The sequence below is a fragment of the Phalangium opilio genome, unplaced genomic scaffold (genome assembly GCF_054372755.1).
Source record: "Phalangium opilio isolate 3A_F unplaced genomic scaffold, DU_Popi_V2 ptg000011l_1, whole genome shotgun sequence".
In the NCBI taxonomy this organism is placed as follows: Eukaryota; Metazoa; Arthropoda; class Arachnida; order Opiliones; family Phalangiidae; genus Phalangium; species Phalangium opilio.
Window position 1 is genome coordinate 7,093,790 of NW_028324147.1, and position 17,473 is coordinate 7,111,262.

The 17,473-nt window shown below is 36.1% G+C and overlaps 3 protein-coding genes across 3 annotated transcripts; 2 read left to right on the forward strand and 1 right to left on the reverse strand.

The window, feature by feature from the left end:
* Positions 1 to 7,772: 7,772 nt before the first annotated feature.
* On the forward strand, positions 7,773 to 10,423 carry LOC149710159 (uncharacterized). Its single transcript, XM_089859727.1, has 2 exons — positions 7,773 to 8,324; positions 9,841 to 10,423. The coding sequence occupies exons 1-2, from the start codon at positions 8,277 to 8,279 to the stop codon at positions 10,294 to 10,296; spliced, it is 504 nt and encodes a 167-aa protein (XP_089715853.1). The 5' UTR covers positions 7,773 to 8,276; the 3' UTR covers positions 10,297 to 10,423.
* A 235-nt stretch (positions 10,424 to 10,658) lies between these two features.
* On the forward strand, positions 10,659 to 12,306 carry Elp5 (Elongator complex protein 5). The gene is made up of 8 exons (XM_089859729.1): positions 10,659 to 10,867; positions 10,953 to 11,013; positions 11,095 to 11,163; positions 11,243 to 11,463; positions 11,529 to 11,701; positions 11,779 to 11,865; positions 11,956 to 12,044; positions 12,122 to 12,306. The coding sequence occupies exons 1-8, from the start codon at positions 10,813 to 10,815 to the stop codon at positions 12,219 to 12,221; spliced, it is 855 nt and encodes a 284-aa protein (XP_089715855.1). The 5' UTR covers positions 10,659 to 10,812; the 3' UTR covers positions 12,222 to 12,306.
* mRpS22 (mitochondrial ribosomal protein S22) lies at positions 12,306 to 16,118 on the reverse strand. Its single transcript, XM_089859728.1, has 8 exons — positions 15,914 to 16,118; positions 15,675 to 15,853; positions 15,436 to 15,600; positions 13,913 to 14,056; positions 13,748 to 13,831; positions 13,533 to 13,678; positions 12,600 to 12,705; positions 12,306 to 12,506 (listed from the first exon to the last, which is right to left on the reverse strand). The coding sequence occupies exons 1-8, from the start codon at positions 16,017 to 16,019 to the stop codon at positions 12,384 to 12,386; spliced, it is 1,053 nt and encodes a 350-aa protein (XP_089715854.1). The 5' UTR covers positions 16,020 to 16,118; the 3' UTR covers positions 12,306 to 12,383.
* Between the last annotated feature and the right edge of the window lie 1,355 nt (positions 16,119 to 17,473).

The window sequence follows — 17,473 nt, forward strand, 5'->3', positions numbered from 1 at the left end:
GGTAGTTCGTTTGGAACAACAAGCAGACCAACGGAAGGTAGTTCGTTTGGAACAACAAGCAGACCAACGGAAAGTAGTTCGTTTGGAACAACAAGCAGACCAACGGAAGGTAGTTCGTTTGGAACAACAAGCAGACCAACGGAAGGTAGTTCGTTTGGAACAACAAGCAGACCAACGGAAAGTAGTTCGTTTGGAACAACAAGCAGACCAACGGAAGGTAGTTCGTTTGGAACAACAAGCAGACCAACGGAACGTAGTTCGTTTGGAACAACAACCAGACCAACGGAGCGTAGTTCGTTTGGAACAACAACCAGACCAACGGAACGTAGTTCGTTTGGAACAACAACCATACCCACGGAACGGAATTCGTTTGGAACAACAAGCAGAGCAACGGAACGTAGTTCTTTTGAAACAACCACCACGCCTACTTCAAGATCAACAGAAAGTAGTTCATTTGAACCAACAATTATCCAAAGTTCAAGAACGACGGACCTGAATTCGTTTGAAACTAGCAGACCAACGGAAGGTAGTTCATTTGAACCAACAATTATCCAAAGTTCAAGATCGACGGACCGTAATTCCTTTGAAACAAGGAGACCAACGGAAGGTAGTTCGTTTGGAACAACAAGCAGACCAACGGAAGGTAGTTCGTTTGGAACAACAAGCAGACCAACGGAAGGTAGTTCGTTTGGAACAACAACCAGACCAACGGAAAGTAGTTCTTTTGAAACAACCACAAGGCCGACTTCAAGATCGACAGAAAGTAGTTCATTTGAACCAACAATAATCCAAAGGTCAAGATCGACGGACCGTAATTCGTTTGAAACAACCACAAGGCCGACTTCAAGACCAACGGAACGTAGTTCATTTGAAACAAGCAGACCAACGGAAGGTAGTTCATTTGAACCAACAAGTATCCAAAGTTCAAGATCGACGGACCGTAATTCCTTTGAAACAAGGAGACCAACGGAAGGTAGTTCGTTTGGAACAACAAGGAGACCAACGGAAGGTAGTTCGTTTGGAACAACAAGCAGACCAACGGAAGGTAGTTCGTTTGGAACAACAAGCAGACCAACGGAAGGTAGTTCGTTTGGAACAACAAGCAGACCAACGGAAGGTAGTTCGTTTGGAACAACAAGCAGACCAACGGAAGGTAGTTCGTTTGGAACATCAAGCAGACCAACGGAACGTAGTTCGTTTGGAACAACAACCAGACCAACGGAAGGTAGTTCGTTTGGAACAACAACCATACCCACGGAACGGAATTCGTTTGGAACAACAACCAGACCAACGGAACGTAGTTCTTTTGAAACAACCTCAAGGCCGACTTCAAGATCAACAGAAAGTAGTTCATTTGAACCAACAATTATCCAAAGGTCAAGATCGTCGGACCGTAATTCGTTTGAAACAAGCAGACCAACGGAAGGTAGTTCGTTTGGAACAACAACGAGACCAACGGACCGTAGTTCGTTTGAAACAGCAACCAGAGCAACGGAACGTAATTCTTTTGAATCAACCACCAGACCAACGGAACGTAGTTCTTTTGAAACAACCACAAGGCCGACTTCAAGATCGACAGAAAGTAGTTCATTTGAACCAACAATTATCCAAAGTTCAAGATCGTCGGATCGTAATTCGTTTGAAACAAGCAGACCAACGGAAGGTAGTTCGTTTGGAACAACAACGAGATCAACGGACCGTAGTTCGTTTGAAACAGCAACCAGAGCAACGGAACGTAATTCTTTTGAATCAACCACCAGACCAACGGAACGTAGTTCTTTTGAAACAACCACAAGGCCGACTTCAAGATCAACAGAAAGTAGTTCATTTGAACCAACAATTATCCAAAGCTCAAGATCGACGGACCGTAACTCCTTTGAAACAAGGAGACCAACGGAACGTAGTTCGTTTGGAACAACAACCATACCCACGGAACGGAATTCGTTTGGAACAACAAGCAGACCAACGGAAGGTAGTTCGTTTGGAACAACAACCAGACCAACGGAAGGTAGTTCGTTTGGAACAACAACCAGACCAACGGAACGTAGTTCTTTTGAAACAACCACAAGGCCGACTTCAAGATCGACAGAAAGTAGTTCATTTGAACCAACAATAATCCAAAGGTCAAGATCGACGGACCGTAATTCGTTTGAAACAACCACAAGGCCGACTTCAAGACCAACGGAACGTAGTTCATTTGAAACAAGCAGATCAACGGAAGGTAGTTCATTTGAACCAACAAGTATCCAAAGTTCAAGATCGACGGACCGTAATTCCTTTGAAACAAGGAGACCAACGGAAGGTAGTTCGTTTGGAACAACAAGCAGACCAACGGAAGGTAGTTCGTTTGGAACAACAAGCAGACCAACGGAAGGTAGTTCGTTTGGAACATCAAGCAGACCAACGGAACGTAGTTCGTTTGGAACAACAACCAGACCAACGGAAGGTAGTTCGTTTGGAACAACAACCATACCCACGGAACGGAAATCGTTTGGAACAACAACCAGACCAACGGAACGTAGTTCTTTTGAAACAACCTCAAGGCCGACTTCAAAATCGACAGAAAGTAGTTCATTTGAACCAACAATTATCCAAAGTTCAAGATCGTCGGACCGTAATTCGTTTGAAACAAGCAGACCAACGGAAGGTAGTTCGTTTGGAACAACAACGAGATCAACGGACCGTAGTTCGTTTGAAACAGCAACCAGAGCAACGGAACGTAATTCTTTTGAATCAACCACCAGACCAACGGAACGTAGTTCTTTTGAAACAACCACAAGGCCGACTTCAAGATCAACAGAAAGTAGTTCATTTGAACCAACAATTATCCAAAGTTCAAGATCAACAGAAAGTAGTTCATTTGAACCAACAATTATCCAAAGTTCAAGATCGACGGACCGTAACTCCTTTGAAACAAGGAGACCAACGGAACGTAGTTCGTTTGGAACAACAACCATACCCACGGAACGGAATTCGTTTGGAACAACAAGCAGACCAACGGAAGGTAGTTCGTTTGGAACAACAAGCCGACGAACGGAAGGTAGTTCGTTTGGAACATCAAGCCGACCAACGGAAGGTAGTTCGTTTGGAACATCAAGCCGACCAACGGAAGGTAGTTCGTTTGGAACAATAAGCCGACCAACGGAAGGTAGTTCGTTTGGAACAACAAGCCGACCAACGGAAGGTAGTTCGTTTGGAACAACAACCAGACCAACGGAACGTAGTTCGTTTGGAGCAACAACCAGACCAACGGAACGTAGTTCGTTTGGAACAACAACCAGACCAACGGAAACTACAACTAGTCCAAGTTCAAGATCGACGGAACGCGGTTCCTTTGAAACTTCGAGACCAACTTCAAGTACAACGGAACGCGGTTCCTTTGAAACTTCGAGACCAACTTCAAGTACAACGGAACGCGGTTCATTTGAAACTTCGAGACCAACTTCAAGTACAACGGAACGCGGTTCATTTGAAACTTCGAGACCAACTTCAAGTACAACGGAACGCGTTTCATTTGAAACTTCGAGACCAACTTCAAGTACAACGGAACGCGGTTCATTTGAAACTTCGAGACCAACTTCAAGTACAACGGAACGCGGTTCATTTGAAACTTCGAGACCAACTTCAAGTACAACGGAACGCGGTTCATTTGAAACTTCGAGAGTAACTTCAAGTACAACGGAACGCGGTTCATTTGAAACTTCGAGACCAACTTCAAGTACAACGGAACGCGGTTCATTTGAAACTTCGAGACCAACTTCAAGATCAACGGAACGTAATTCACTTCAAACAACTACAGTCATTCCGGAAATATTTTCTTCGAGGTCTGAAGGTGAAGGCTCGGTGGAACCAACAAGTTCATCTTTCGCAACAAGTCGACTGCCAGATTTTCCGTCGAAGATACAAGGGCAGTCTGGGAGAATATCTACCGAAACAAGTAGACCTTCGGGGTCCAGTACGAGTGACATCGGATCCTCAAGCCAGGTTCGAACTAGAGAACAAAGAAGGGCAACAAGTCGAAATTCGGCTTTTAGTTCCCCTGTGTCAACTAGAGACCAAACTAGTTTGACAAGCGAAAATTCGTTGTTAAATACTCAAAGAATAATTTCTTCAAGAAACCAAGATCAAACTAGCGACCAAACTGATTTAACAACTCGAAGTTCAACCTTTAACACGCAACGTGTAAACCCTTCGAGATCCCAAGAACCAAATAGTTTGGAAAGTCGACCATCTGGTTTTAATACCACCGAAATTAGTTCTTCTAGAAGCCAAGGTCAGACTACAAGTTCAACATTTGACAGGCAACGTATAAACGCTTCAAGTTCCCAAGAACAAAATAGGGACCAAAGTACTGCGTTTAAAACACCAGGAAGTATTTCTTCAAGAAGCCAAGGTCAAACTAGAGACCAAACTGATGGAACAACTCTAAATTCAGTTTTCAATATACCAGGAATAAACCCTTCAAGATCCCAAGAGCAACCGAGTGAAACAAGTGGACCGCCTGAGTTTCGTACTCCTGAAATTACTTCTTCAAGAGACCAAACCAGTGAAACGGGAGACCAAAGTAGAAATCAGTCTAATGGAACAAGTCGCCCTGAGATAAGTTCGTCCAGTACCCAAAATTTTAGTACAACCGACCAATTTATTGGAACAACACGGCCTATCACATTTAATACGAGAGACATCAGAACTTCAAACACCCCAGAGTCAACAATTGAACCTAGTGGAACTAGTCAACTTGTGACGTTAAGTTCAGATGAAATCAGCCCGTTAAGTAGTCAAGAACAAGGTACAGAACAAAGTAATGATCAATCTAGACCTACAAATGTACCATTTGGCATAATTCCTTCTAGAGCGTTTAACCCAGACGAAGGATCTGGCGCCCGATTTCCATCCAACGATATGCCTAGTAATATTGGCACTAATGATAACATTGCATCTACGAGCAGTATAAAAAACGAGACTAATCGGTCTAACTCCTCGGACAACGGGCCATTCAATAACTCTTTTAGCTTCTCGAACGCGCGCAATGAAACCAATGAAACTTCCGCTTCAAATAATAGTTCCAATGGTTTTGATAAGTCTACCATAAGTTAAGAGAGATGTTCTTTGGGCGATTTCGAGTCGAAAATGTTCTCTGACATTTTTCCGTCCGTGTCACCGTTATCAAGTTATGATTGGAGTATTTTACGGATGACTCCTTAAATTTAACTAAGAAACTTATTAAGACACTGATTTCTAATTTTAATTAAGGGGTCATCCCTAAAACACTAAAATCATAACTCGAATACAGTGTCCCTTGTGGCAAAATGGATATAGAACATCCCCTTAATTTATGGCATACTTATCAGAAATAACCTATATATGTAAATATGTAAATTAAAATTGTTTAATGACTCGTTTCTAACGATCTAGTACAAAATTAGCAGCGGAAATTCATACTAAAAAAATATTAAAAATATTTTGTCACCACCACAAATAACTTTTACTATATTTTCCAACAATAACATTTAGGCCTAACAATACACTTTCTACTCTTAGTGACAAAGGAAATGTTTTTAAAACATGTCGAAGGAAATAGTTAAGGAAAAATTGCGCCAAAAATTCAACGCCTGAGGAGAACTTTCCCGGTTTAATCAAAAACATATCCGACTTTCAATTTTTAACCCTAACCCACAATAAATTTTAAAATTTCACCAAAATATAAAACTTCAAAAAAGTGGTTTTGAAACACCACTAATTAATGGTTACAGAATGCTATTAGCTATAATTAACGGTTAGAAGTGTATAATTAATTTAAAATATAGCACGCCTGCTGTCTCTGTCCATTTAAGAAGAGTCAATAGGTATAAAGGCAGGGAATTTTAAGAAAAACACAATGTTATTTCGTTTTCTTAACCTTTATACCCATTAAACAATTTGAACTTGGCAAGCATGCACTACTACGTCATGCAACGTAACCGTAGCTTCCACTTACGCTAGAAAATATACCAGAAGGTGGCTAGAAAGGGGGTGAAATAGCTTCCATTCTACAAAACAAGGGTACCGGCATGGCGGCAGTGGGCGGAGTTACGCCCAAAATTGCAAAGTCCTTATACAACTGTGTTATTTAAAATATACAACGCCTTAAATTAAACAAAACAACCAGAGGAACCGGCTATATTTTATGGTTTTGGCTTTGAAATTGAAGAATTTTTGTAATCCGAGGTGTTTAACACTTTGAGGTTGCTGTGAAATTTATTACATTCTTAGCTATTGCAATTTTTGGTGCCTAGTACCCAACCCCTTTGTACGCATAATAATAATTTTAATTTGTTACCCGGAAAATATTGAAGATTTATTATGGTAAACTACGCAATAATTTCGTCAAAAACTATACATGAGGTACCTGTTTTTATTATTGCTAACAGATTATGTTAGGGCAATCTTGAACTATGAATATTTTTTTATTCTCCCCAAACCAATTTGTTTATACTGTATAAAATAATTTTATAACAATAAATGTTTTTATTTAATAAATGAAGAACGGGCCACTTTCACTTCTTGTATACTTTCCATATAATAATAAGTAATAATGATTTTGTCCTAAATTTTGTCGACTTAGCGGAAACTTTTAATTCGAACTTTATAAACGCGATGTTGAAAACGTTTAAAATAGATTTTGTGTAACGTGATTTTTTTTTCTTTCTCGTTTTGGCGTATTGATCTTTATTTTTAACACTTCTTTTTTTTATTAACGAGACAAACCTGGAAGCTATCAGTAACACTATCAGCCCGTGGGAATTTAACACGGTTCATTATTTTTATTGAATTCCTAAAGGGAGATTGAAACGTATTTAGAATATTATATTATTATGCAAAGTCTTTAATTTCAGAGTTTAACAGACGAAATTGACTAAAGAACTTGTATGTAAAACCCTTGATCGTAGATGTATTCTGGTTTAGTTTCGTTTAATTTAAATATAGCAAGGATTTATACGAGTTGCGTCTAATTTGAATTGAAAATTTGAGAAGTTAATTAAGATAATTTATCTCGCGTTAAACTTTGGAAAATCGGAGATCTAGAGCTCTTTAGATAGACATTTTCGTACACCTTTTTCACCTTTTTCGTCCAATACATATTTTTCAGACTGGGAGGATTGGTACCATTTACACCAGGAGGCGAAGCTACTTGGTACTGCACTTTGTCTACCATGTAGTCTGGCCTCCTGGTGTAAATGGCATCAATCCTTCTAGTCTGAAAATGATGTATTTCTTTAACTATTTAAATACAATTTGAGGGGCTTGAAACTATCCAAATTTTAGGGTAAACCATGCCGCTCAAAGACTATAATTAAAGTGATTTCTATGTAGAAAAAAACCTTAGAAAGAAAACTTCCATAAAGTTCTTTCTGGGGCATCTACATACATTAAGTAAAAAACTAAAATTTCTTCAGAAAAACCAGTTTTTTTAATGTTAAAATAGGCATTCCCCTTTCAAGATTGTAGCTGACTACATCCCCTTTAAATAGCTACAAAAGGTTTCGATAATTCCATATTACCATCCTATTTAAACAATGACAAAAACCACAGTGGGCTGTATTGTGCATCGTAGATAAAACGTAGTTAAAGAAGCAAATTAATTGTGTAGATATTTAAATAATTGGCTAGAACGCTTTACCGATATTTATTTTATTAACCTAAATATTTTTCAAAGCGAATAAACTTTCCTTCAAATAGTTCAAACGATCCCTATCACCACCACTTGTTTCCGTTTCACTGACCCTTTAATATCAATCCCAATATAAAAAAATACTTTTAAAAACTTCGCCAAATAGAAAAAAAAGTGTAGTTTCCCTTACATCGTTGGTGATATTTTCCTTGGGTTTGGGGGAATCTGTAAACTGTATACGCCAGTGGCAGGGAAGGGGGCTGACCCAGACCCTGTATATACTTACGATACCCCTTGCACCGTACCATGCCGCAAGTACCTGCCTGCCTGCATCACTGGCTTAGACCCAATTTTTCCTGATATCCGCCCCTTCAGTGCTAAATCACTTTCGCGAAGAAAATAAATTTTCTTTTTCTTTTTTTTCGTTTCTTAAACCCCATACGTACCAAATAGTTTGAAACCCGGGCCTTCAAACATAAACTAGACTCGAAACAAACATGACGTTCGCCTAAAGAGCGTCTGTGAAGTTTGATTTAATTAATATTGAACTTTAAAACTTTAAAAATTACGAATTGTATTGTTTTTGAATTTAATTGTTTAAATAATTAATTTCAATTTGATAATTATGTCTAATCGTGTGATATCATTGGTTCTTTTGGTGCTAATTGCGGAGGTATGTTAAACTTTGATTACGACTAGTTTAAGGTGGAATTTTACAATTATTATTATTTTAAGGACTTTTTAAATTATTACCTTTTTGAGTCTTTCTTTTCTCTCTTAAATTAGAGAAAAGAGACAATCAAATTATTTCACTTATTTACTAATTGCCTCATGTTTTACAAACTCCATAATACTAACAAAGCTGTGCCATTAGCGAAGTTATTAATGAATTATAATTAACTTTTATGGGTTCAAAATTAACGCCACTATTTCAGGTTATTACGTCTTGGCCTCAAAACAACCTTTTGTATTTAAACAGTAACAGAAACAAAGTTTATTTCAAACTTTTAGTGTAACACTTACAAACTTAGACAGGATGATGAAACGGTATAGATTTTTTTTGTTTTCTTGAACAATGGAAATCAATAATAATAAAAATAGTGATAAACAAGGAAACAAGGATTTAAATTTTACGCAATGACTTTACTATTTTAGTTAGGGATCGTTCATAACTGATAAAAACTATGCGTGGATTACCTAGTTACATAAGTAATATGAAGAACACATTGAAGACCTGAGAAAATTCGAACATAGATATATGGGCTGTAGTTTCATGATCTCTACCATCGGTAGAAAGTGCTTCACGAAGCGAGACTGGTGCTCGACTCTCTTACTAAAAGGACCATAACATAAGTTAATAAGATATGTTCCATAAGTTTGTCACTCGTTACTGAGAGTTTGTCATGAAGTGACGTAGGTGAAACGTCATAGATTCTCGCAAAGCGACGCCTGGTGAGGCGCTATCAAAGGCTTCGTTTAGTACAGATTAAATAGGAAGATGGACTGCAAAACCGAGTGTAGTCAATTCTCGCGTCGTTCTCGAAGTAGCTCTCTGTAACTCTCTAGCATTACGAAGTATAGGAAGTGTCATACATATGGAACATGTTACTAACAATGACAAAAATATTAGCTCGTGGTCACCTAAAATGTTTGGCTATTCATACGTTCTCAGGTTTTATATGAGTTCTTTGTAATGTCAACGAAATTTTAATCCTGGAGTAAGCTAAATAAGAAACGCCTTCGTGTTGATGCGATATTTACCAATTGAACTGTGCCAAAAAAGACATTCCTCCTAATTTTCCACGACCTAGGATCATAAAATTTCCTAAAAACTAATCCTCTAAGCCTCTAAGGCGGAAGTATCAATTTCAAAGTCTTATTTATGAGTGCTACAAGCTTTACGAATAAATAAGCATCCTAAATTTTAACCCAATAATAAATTATGATTATACGTTTCTTTACCCATTTATTAAGACATAAAGGCTACACAAGTCGCTTGCGGGGTGTAAAATTGTTTTACCCGCCCGAGGTGAAGCATCACCATTGCCAGATAGGATAGTGGGGGAGGGTTTACAAAAGAGAAGCGCGAGAAGAACGACTCGCGAATCTCTTTAATAACCGTTAGAGGAGGGTTTCCTCACGTTTCTGACCCCAACCCTAATATTCTTGACCTTTTTAACTATGAAAAGAGATGCCATTCTGGTCCAGGGACATTTGGACAAAAAGACTCTCAGTTGGTGGACTTGGATGTAACCTGTCACAAAGGAGAAGGGATGGTCGTAAAAATGGGCTTCGATGGACCATTTGACGGTGTCATCTTCTCGATGGGTCACTATAGATCGCCACATTGTAGATACGTCTATCCTGGACGGGAAGCAAAAGCCATTGGACCCGCCGGAAGTAACAGATTAGAGTTTAGAATTCCGTACGATAGTTGCGGAACTAAAACCCAGTCTTCAGATAATGTTATTGGTCGAAATGGTGGAAGTTATATGGAGAATACTGTGGTTATTCAAAGTGACCCCTTCATTCAAGGGCCTTGGGATTCAGCTCGTAAGTTGAGATGCGTTTCCGGTCCGTCTATTAGTAGGCTTGTAACCGCTAAGCCTTTTCAAGTCGAAGGAGATACGTACATAACGCGATAAATTTCTTGTAAATTTTTGTTTTTAAGCATAAAAGTGTAAATATTTCATATTTTAAATGTTTTTATAAGTTTTCATTGTTTTTAACACTTTAAAAGTGTATTAAAGCCATTTGTTATTTAAATCTTGAGCCCATGTTTTTATTTAAAACGTGGGAGTGAAGTTTTGAGGTTGGGGCAATGAATTCTTTTCAGATTATGCTACTAGATATAGTGACACAAAATAATTTGAAGAATTTAAATGTAAATTAGGTCCCTCATTACCTGAATTTAAATTTCTATCAATATTGTTGCCTTCAGGCGATTGGCGCTCAGAATTTAAATTGAGGTCATTGCCGGCAGTCACGTGATTGAAGGACTCGTTGACATATCGTCTGCTTCATCATGAGGATGAAAGCATGTTAAATCGTTTGTTAGCCGTCTTAGTCAGTAATTAATTATTTTTAATTATGATGTTAGTGTAAATACGGACTATTGAAAGTATAAAGTAATCACAGTTAAATTATTCAAGTATTTAAAAATGCTGGAGAGAATCATACAAGGTAAAGAGGACGCCAAGTTCATCTTGTTACAAGGTTGGTCCAAGGCTTAGGTTTATTTACTTTATAAATACACGTGGGTTATCTCTTTAATGTGACATCTATTTTAAATTTTGATAAGACAATATCAAAACTGACGGAAATCCGTTGCTTAATGCATTCATTGTCGAGTCCTGTAAAAGGTAGGGGTTGACAATTAAGAGAAACGTGTCATTATTAAGTTTGTAAGTTGACACTATCTCTGTCTCTCTGGTACATTTTAGATCAGAAAATGTATTTTTGGTACAATATGACAACCCTAAATGGAGCCCTCAATTAAAGGAGCTTGAAAAGTATAGAGTTTTAGCCCTAAATTTTTTAAAATTAGGCATAAATCTTAAAGGAATTTTTGAAACTTTTATATTAATACAGAAATTGTAGCATAAAATGTTTTGATGGTTTTACTGATCCTTTGGATTGGAATGGCCACAGTTATGTTGGAAACTTAATAGGGTTCGATCTAGAAAAGCCCTTGAGTACTTTACAATCTTTAAATGGGGGAATTGTGATAATTAATTCATTAAGCCCATTAATAATTAATAAAAGTGTGAATGAAGTTTATAGACAACTAATTAACCTCAAGATACAAAAAGGTATTTTAAGTTTTTAATTAAGAATAAGATTAAGTAAATTAAATTAAATCAAACATTATTTAAAGGCTGCAAAATTATTGCCCTTATTCATTCGGATATCCATGATAATTTGGAAATTAAAATAATAGAAAAATTATCTGATGCAATATTAAAATTATCATCTCCTAAGATTCAAAATAAAACCTCAACCCTTTGCTCAACATTTTTGCGCAAATCAAGTGGAAAATTATCAGTTAATGTAAGCTAAGTTTTAAAACAGTATAGGCCTAAACTAATTGTTTTAATTAAATTTAATCACTTTAATCACTTAATTAGAATGAGCATTTTAAAGTTGATTCAAACTTAACTGTAATTTTGGAAGAACTCAAAGTTACAAGAGTTGAACCAATTACCCACCAACCGGTAATATTAATTAAATTAAATTAATCTTAATTAAACCTTCAAAATTAATTTAAATCAAGTTTAACACAAATTAATTTAATCATTTTTAAGATCGATCCTGCAAGTAATTTAACTTTCAATCTAACTTTAAAAGATGATGAGAAAGTTGCTCGTCAAGAATTAGTTTTACCTTACACCTTGTAAGATAAATTTAATTAAGAGTTTATTTAATTAATTAGCAAGATTAATTATTGAGTTTAAATTTAACTTTATAAAGGATTTCAAATGCAAATTCAGGAGGGGGAAAAATAATATACAACCATGACAGTGTTGATGATATTGATGAAGATGATCCTGATGACGATCTTGATATTTAATTTTAAATAATTTAATTATTTAATTAGATTATTTAAAGTTATTGACATTACAAATAAATAAATAAATAAATAAATTCCAATAATGTTAATCTTTTGAATGTTTTTATTTATTGTGATAGATACAATTATTTAATCTAAGTCTTAATTAATTTGACTAATTAATTAACTTCCATGGGCCTTTTGAATGCCTTCTTCAATTAATTTTCGTTGATCAGTTAATTCTTTTAAAGTTTGCAAAGCTAATTCCAAATAACTTTTTTTCTTTGAATCTTTTTGAACAAAATCCTGGGAGGAAAATTATTCATATTAATTTATTATTAATTAGATTTAAGTAATTAGGAAGGAAATATTATTATTATTTTATAATTTATAGTATACCATAATGAGAGCAAAATTATCTGTTTGTTCCGACGCGACTTTAGCAGATTCAGTTTCAGGATGGATTTTATGATGTAATTTAATTAAGTCAGTTGCATCTTCCAAGCTAAAAGTAAAAACGTTAAGCCTTTGCACAAGAAACTAAACTTAAAACATTAAGCCTTTGCACAAGAAACTAAACTTAAAACATTAAGCCTTTGCACAAGAAACTGAAGGTAAAACATTGAGCCTTTGCAAAAGAAACTAAATCAAGTTAAAACATTAAGCCTTTGCACAAGAAACTGAAGGTAAAACATTGAGCCTTTGCAAAAGAAACTAAATCAAGTTAAAACATTAAGCCTTTGCACAAGAAACTGAAGGTAAAACATTGAGCCTTTGCACAAGAAACTAAATCTTAAAACATTGAGCATTTACACAAGAAACTAAACATAAAACATTAAGCCTTTGCACAGGAAACTAAACATAAAACATTAAGCCACTGCGCAAGAAACTAAAAGTAAAACATTAAGCCTTTGCACAAGAAACTAAATCTTAAAACATTAAGCCTTTGCACAAGAAACTAAACTTGAAACATTAAGCCTTTGCACAAGAAACTAAACTTGAAACATTAAGCCTTTGAACAAGAAACTAAACTTGAAACATTAAGCCTTTGAACAAGAAACTAAACTTGAAACATTAAGCCTTTGAACAAGAAACTAAACTTGAAACATTAAGCCTTTGAACAAGAAACTAAAAGTGAAACATTGAGCCTTTGCACAAGAAACTAAAAGTAAAACATTGAGCCTTTGCACAAGAAACTAAATCTTAAAACATTGAGCCTTTGCACAAGAAACTAAATCTTAAAACATTAAGCCTTTGCACAAGAAACTAAATCTTAAAACTAAGCAGACGACGGTTAGAAGCCATTTAGCGGGGAATGGTACCAATACTTACAATTCCTTTTCAATCATATCCAATAATAAGTTATCAATATTTTTTTGCATTGCCAAACAAAAGGCCATTGGTCCAAAATGTCTCGTTGATCGCAAAGAGTTAAAATGCCTTTTTTCATTAACATATGAATAAACTCTTTGAGTCACCTTTAAGAAAATATCTTTTTAGAATAAACTTAACTATTACTAATTAATTAGATAGTTAATTATGATTACGTTGATATATTTCGGATCATCAGGCTCAAATTGAATGCAAGCTCTATCCAAAATGAATTCATACCACCCTTTCTCTAATACAGCCTTTTAATTTAATTAAGGTTTGTTTTAATTAGTTTTTTAAAGGTTTAAAATTAAATTCATTTAAATGATAAAATTATAAACCTCTAGAAATTCATCTTGAAACATTCTAGGCGTGATTATTTCCCTTCCTTTGACTGGGAAATAAATTTTAAGCATCGTATCGCGTTCATCCCAAGATGCTTTACGTAAAATTCCATTTGGTTCCCTTACCACAATATGACGGTCCTTTTTTGAAATTTAACAGTTATTCAACAAATATTGGGTTTATTTTAATTTTAAAGTAACATAAATGTTTGCTCAAATTAAGTTTGTAACAAAGGCTTAAGAATGGCTCCTCCCCTTTCCCACAAAATGGCCGGACAACTTTACAGAGTAGAAGGATGAGGGGGGAAGACACCTGATTGGCTATTGGGGGGTGGATGAATTGCAAAAAAAAATAAATAGAAGTTTATGAACAAATAGGAGAGGATAGAGGGGTGTGGCTTAAGAATGGCTCCTCCCCTTTCCCTCAAAATGGCGGAGATTTTACAGAGTAGAAGGATGGTGGGGGAAGACACCTGATTGGCTAAATGGGGGGGGATGAATGGCTAAAAAAATAGAAGTTTATGAACAAGTAGGAGAGGATAGAGGGATGTGGCTTAAGAATGACTCCTCCCCTTTCCCTCAAAATGGCGGACAACTTAATAGAGTAGAAGTATGGTGAGGGAAGACACCTGATTGGCTAAATGGAGGGGGGGGGGTGAATGGCTAAAAAAATAGAAGTTTATGAACAAGTAGGAGAAGATAGAGGGATGTGGCTTGAGAATGGCTCCTCCCCTTTCCCTCAAAATGGCGGAAAACTTTACAGAGTAGAAGGATGGTGGGGGAAGACACCCGATTGGCTAAATGGGGGGTGAATGGCTAAAAAAATATTAGTTTATGAACAAGTAGGAGAAGATAGAAGGATGTGGCTTAAGAATGGCTCATCCCCTTTCCCTCAAAATGGAGGATAACTTTACAGAGTAGAAGAATGGTGGGGGAAGACACCTGAATCCTGATTGGCTAAATGGGGGGTGAATGGCTAAAAATAGAAGTTTATGAACAAGTAGGAGAGGACAGAGGGATGTGGCTTAAGAATGACTCCTCCCCTTTCCCTCAAAATGGCCGACAACTTTACAGAGTAGAAGGATTGTGGGGGAAGACACCTGATTGGCTACATGGGGAGTGAATGGCTAAAAAATAGAAGTTTATGAACAAATAGGAGAGGATAGAGGGGTGTGGCTTAAGAATGGCTCCTCCCCTTTCCCTCAAAATGGCGGAGATTTTACAGAGTAGAAGAATAGTGGGGGAAGACACCTGATTGGCTTAATGGGGGGTGAATGGCTAAAAAAATAGAAGGTTTATGAACAAGTAGGAGATGATAGAGGGACGTGGCTTAAGAATGACTCCTCCCCTTTCCCTCAAAATGGCGGAGATTTTACAGAGGGAACATGCCTGATTGGATAAACATTAAGCAGGTCTTTAGCAAGAAAGATTTTCACTACTTTGCCCTATCTCTTTTAGAGGTGAATAATTCGGTCTCTTTAATGATTAATCAGGTCTAATTTTTTGGCTCAGGAACTTACTGTATTCATTAATCCCTGTGTAACATCAATAGCTACGAAATTAGCATCGGAATATCCTTGAATTTCCGGATCTTTTGATAAAATTTCTTCAATAGGTTTACGTTCTTTTAGAACTGGGGGCATTTGCAATTTTTGCTTTGATTTTTCTTTAGCTTCTTCCAATAGCTAAAATTAAAGTTAATTAATATCTTCTTAATCTTAGCTTTAATTACGATTAATTAATTTAAATTTCAACTAACATCTTGTAATTCTTCGTCAGTGTGAAATTGATATTCCGGAGAAGATATTTTCTTTTGAACGGGACGAAATACTTTAGTTAAATCAACCCTAGTGATTCTGGTTAAAAGTTCTTGAACTTGTGGGTTTATAAATAAGTGTGTTTTATCAGGGTCTGAATTATCTTGAGTTAAATTTGAACCTAAATATTTAATTAAGTTAATAATTAAGATAATTCAGTTTATTAATCAATGGATCTTACAGCAACATTTAGAACTTGTGGAGATATTTCTGGGTATAGAATTTATTAAATACTTAAGATTGTTCCGTTTCGCGATAAAAACCAACGTTTTATTAATCATTTCCATGATTTTTAAACACTTGGATTAACTTAAAGTTAGATTTAAATTAAAAATATATCGCACTCACAACACCAAGCACATTTTTTCATTTAAAACCCGCAGTTTCCTTTTCTTCTCACCAGATGGCAGTAGCTCGTTTATTTTGCAACTTTTGTTTTTTTTTCTTGAACTGCGCCGGCGCGGAATTGGCGCTCATTATTTGAAAGTCTTGTAGCAATGCAATCTTTCAGTTTATTAATTATAAATAGGTTGAAAATTAGTGTAAATTTCTACGGAAAACTTGTAAATAAGTTGTTTTCATTAACACATATTGATATTGAAAACGCTGTTTTTGGTTGACAGGACTTTGATCGAAGTCCACAATTATCAAAAGTTCATAAGTTATGTTCCATAAGTTTGTCACTGGTTACTAAGCGCTTGTCTTGAAGTGACTAGCTCGAGCTGTAAGTCTCTAACATTACGAAGTATATATAGTGTCATACTTATGGAGCATTTCTTATGAAATTATGCTGCTATCTATTACGGCAATGGGAAGTTTCATGATTTTAGATATTATATGTATATATTGACAGTTTTAGCCTAATAATTTTTATCGATTCTTTTTCAAACTCCCAGTTTTACTAGAATCGGTATATTTTTTTGGACTGAGGATTCTGAGTGTGGTTTGACATTGCAGAAAGACGTCATGGTTGAGTTAAATTTAAAATCGTGGGTTTTTTCTTAGCGCTAATGTTTTTGTTCTAAGAAGGCGAGTCTCTTCTTAAAGATAAAGAAGAGCATCTTTGAGATGTTCAGGTTTTTACCCCAAGTTCACTTTCGGCGGAAAACTTGCAAACAAAATTTCCCTTTCTTTTTTGACTCAAAATGGTACACCCTTTAAGTTTAAAAGAAAAGGAATTCTTGTTTTAACCTTGATTACAAATTCCTACCACCCTACTGCGTTTATTTAGCTTAAGTATCTCCATTTGCGAACTTTCCCCTTATTTTGAAAGTTAGTTTATTATGAATGCTGTAAAAATATGTTAGTAAATTATTTAATTATCACAAGAAAATTTTAACAAATTTAATTTCTCGCACGTCTAACTTTAAACAGTGTTTTAAAATATCTAGTGACCTTGAAATTATGGATAAAATGCTTCATTTACGTCCTTCCAACAAAGATCTAATATTGCTTGACCTTGATATACCACAATCCCCCAATCACGTGTCGTGTTTCTGTATCAACAAAGCCATCCTCTACAGGGAGTATGAAAAGTGGTATAAATCTTCCCTACTAAACGTGACGTCAGACCACTGTTAGCCAATCAAGGGCATTCCCCCATTAGACTTTCACTCTGTAAAGTTCGCCGCCATAATGGCGGTAAGGGGAGGAGTCATCTTAAGCCACACCCCTCTGGTCTCTTCCCAGTGAAATTTATAAGAACTATGGTTCGTTTGCCTTATGAACCAATCTTCACTCG

What these genes read in the sequence shown, in the direction of transcription:
- LOC149710159 (XM_089859727.1), top strand. Translation starts at nt 8,277, where the DNA reads ATGTCTAATCGTGTGATATCATTGGTTCTTTTGGTGCTAATTGCGGAG. An exon ending in TTTTGGTGCTAATTGCGGAG is followed by an intron (nt 8,325 to 9,840) that starts GTATGTTAAACT and finishes AACTATGAAAAG; the next exon opens with AGATGCCATTCTGGTCCAGG.
- Elp5 (XM_089859729.1), top strand. Translation starts at nt 10,813, where the DNA reads ATGCTGGAGAGAATCATACAAGGTAAAGAGGACGCCAAGTTCATCTTG. An exon ending in CAAGTTCATCTTGTTACAAG is followed by an intron (nt 10,868 to 10,952) that starts GTTGGTCCAAGG and finishes AATTTTGATAAG; the next exon opens with ACAATATCAAAACTGACGGA. An exon ending in CAATTAAAGGAGCTTGAAAA is followed by an intron (nt 11,164 to 11,242) that starts GTATAGAGTTTT and finishes ATATTAATACAG; the next exon opens with AAATTGTAGCATAAAATGTT.
- mRpS22 (XM_089859728.1), bottom strand. Translation starts at nt 16,019, where the DNA reads ATGGAAATGATTAATAAAACGTTGGTTTTTATCGCGAAACGGAACAAT. An exon ending in CTGACGAAGAATTACAAGAT is followed by an intron (nt 15,601 to 15,674) that starts GTTAGTTGAAAT and finishes CTTTAATTTTAG; the next exon opens with CTATTGGAAGAAGCTAAAGA. An exon ending in TTCAAGATGAATTTCTAGAG is followed by an intron (nt 13,832 to 13,912) that starts GTTTATAATTTT and finishes TTAAATTAAAAG; the next exon opens with GCTGTATTAGAGAAAGGGTG.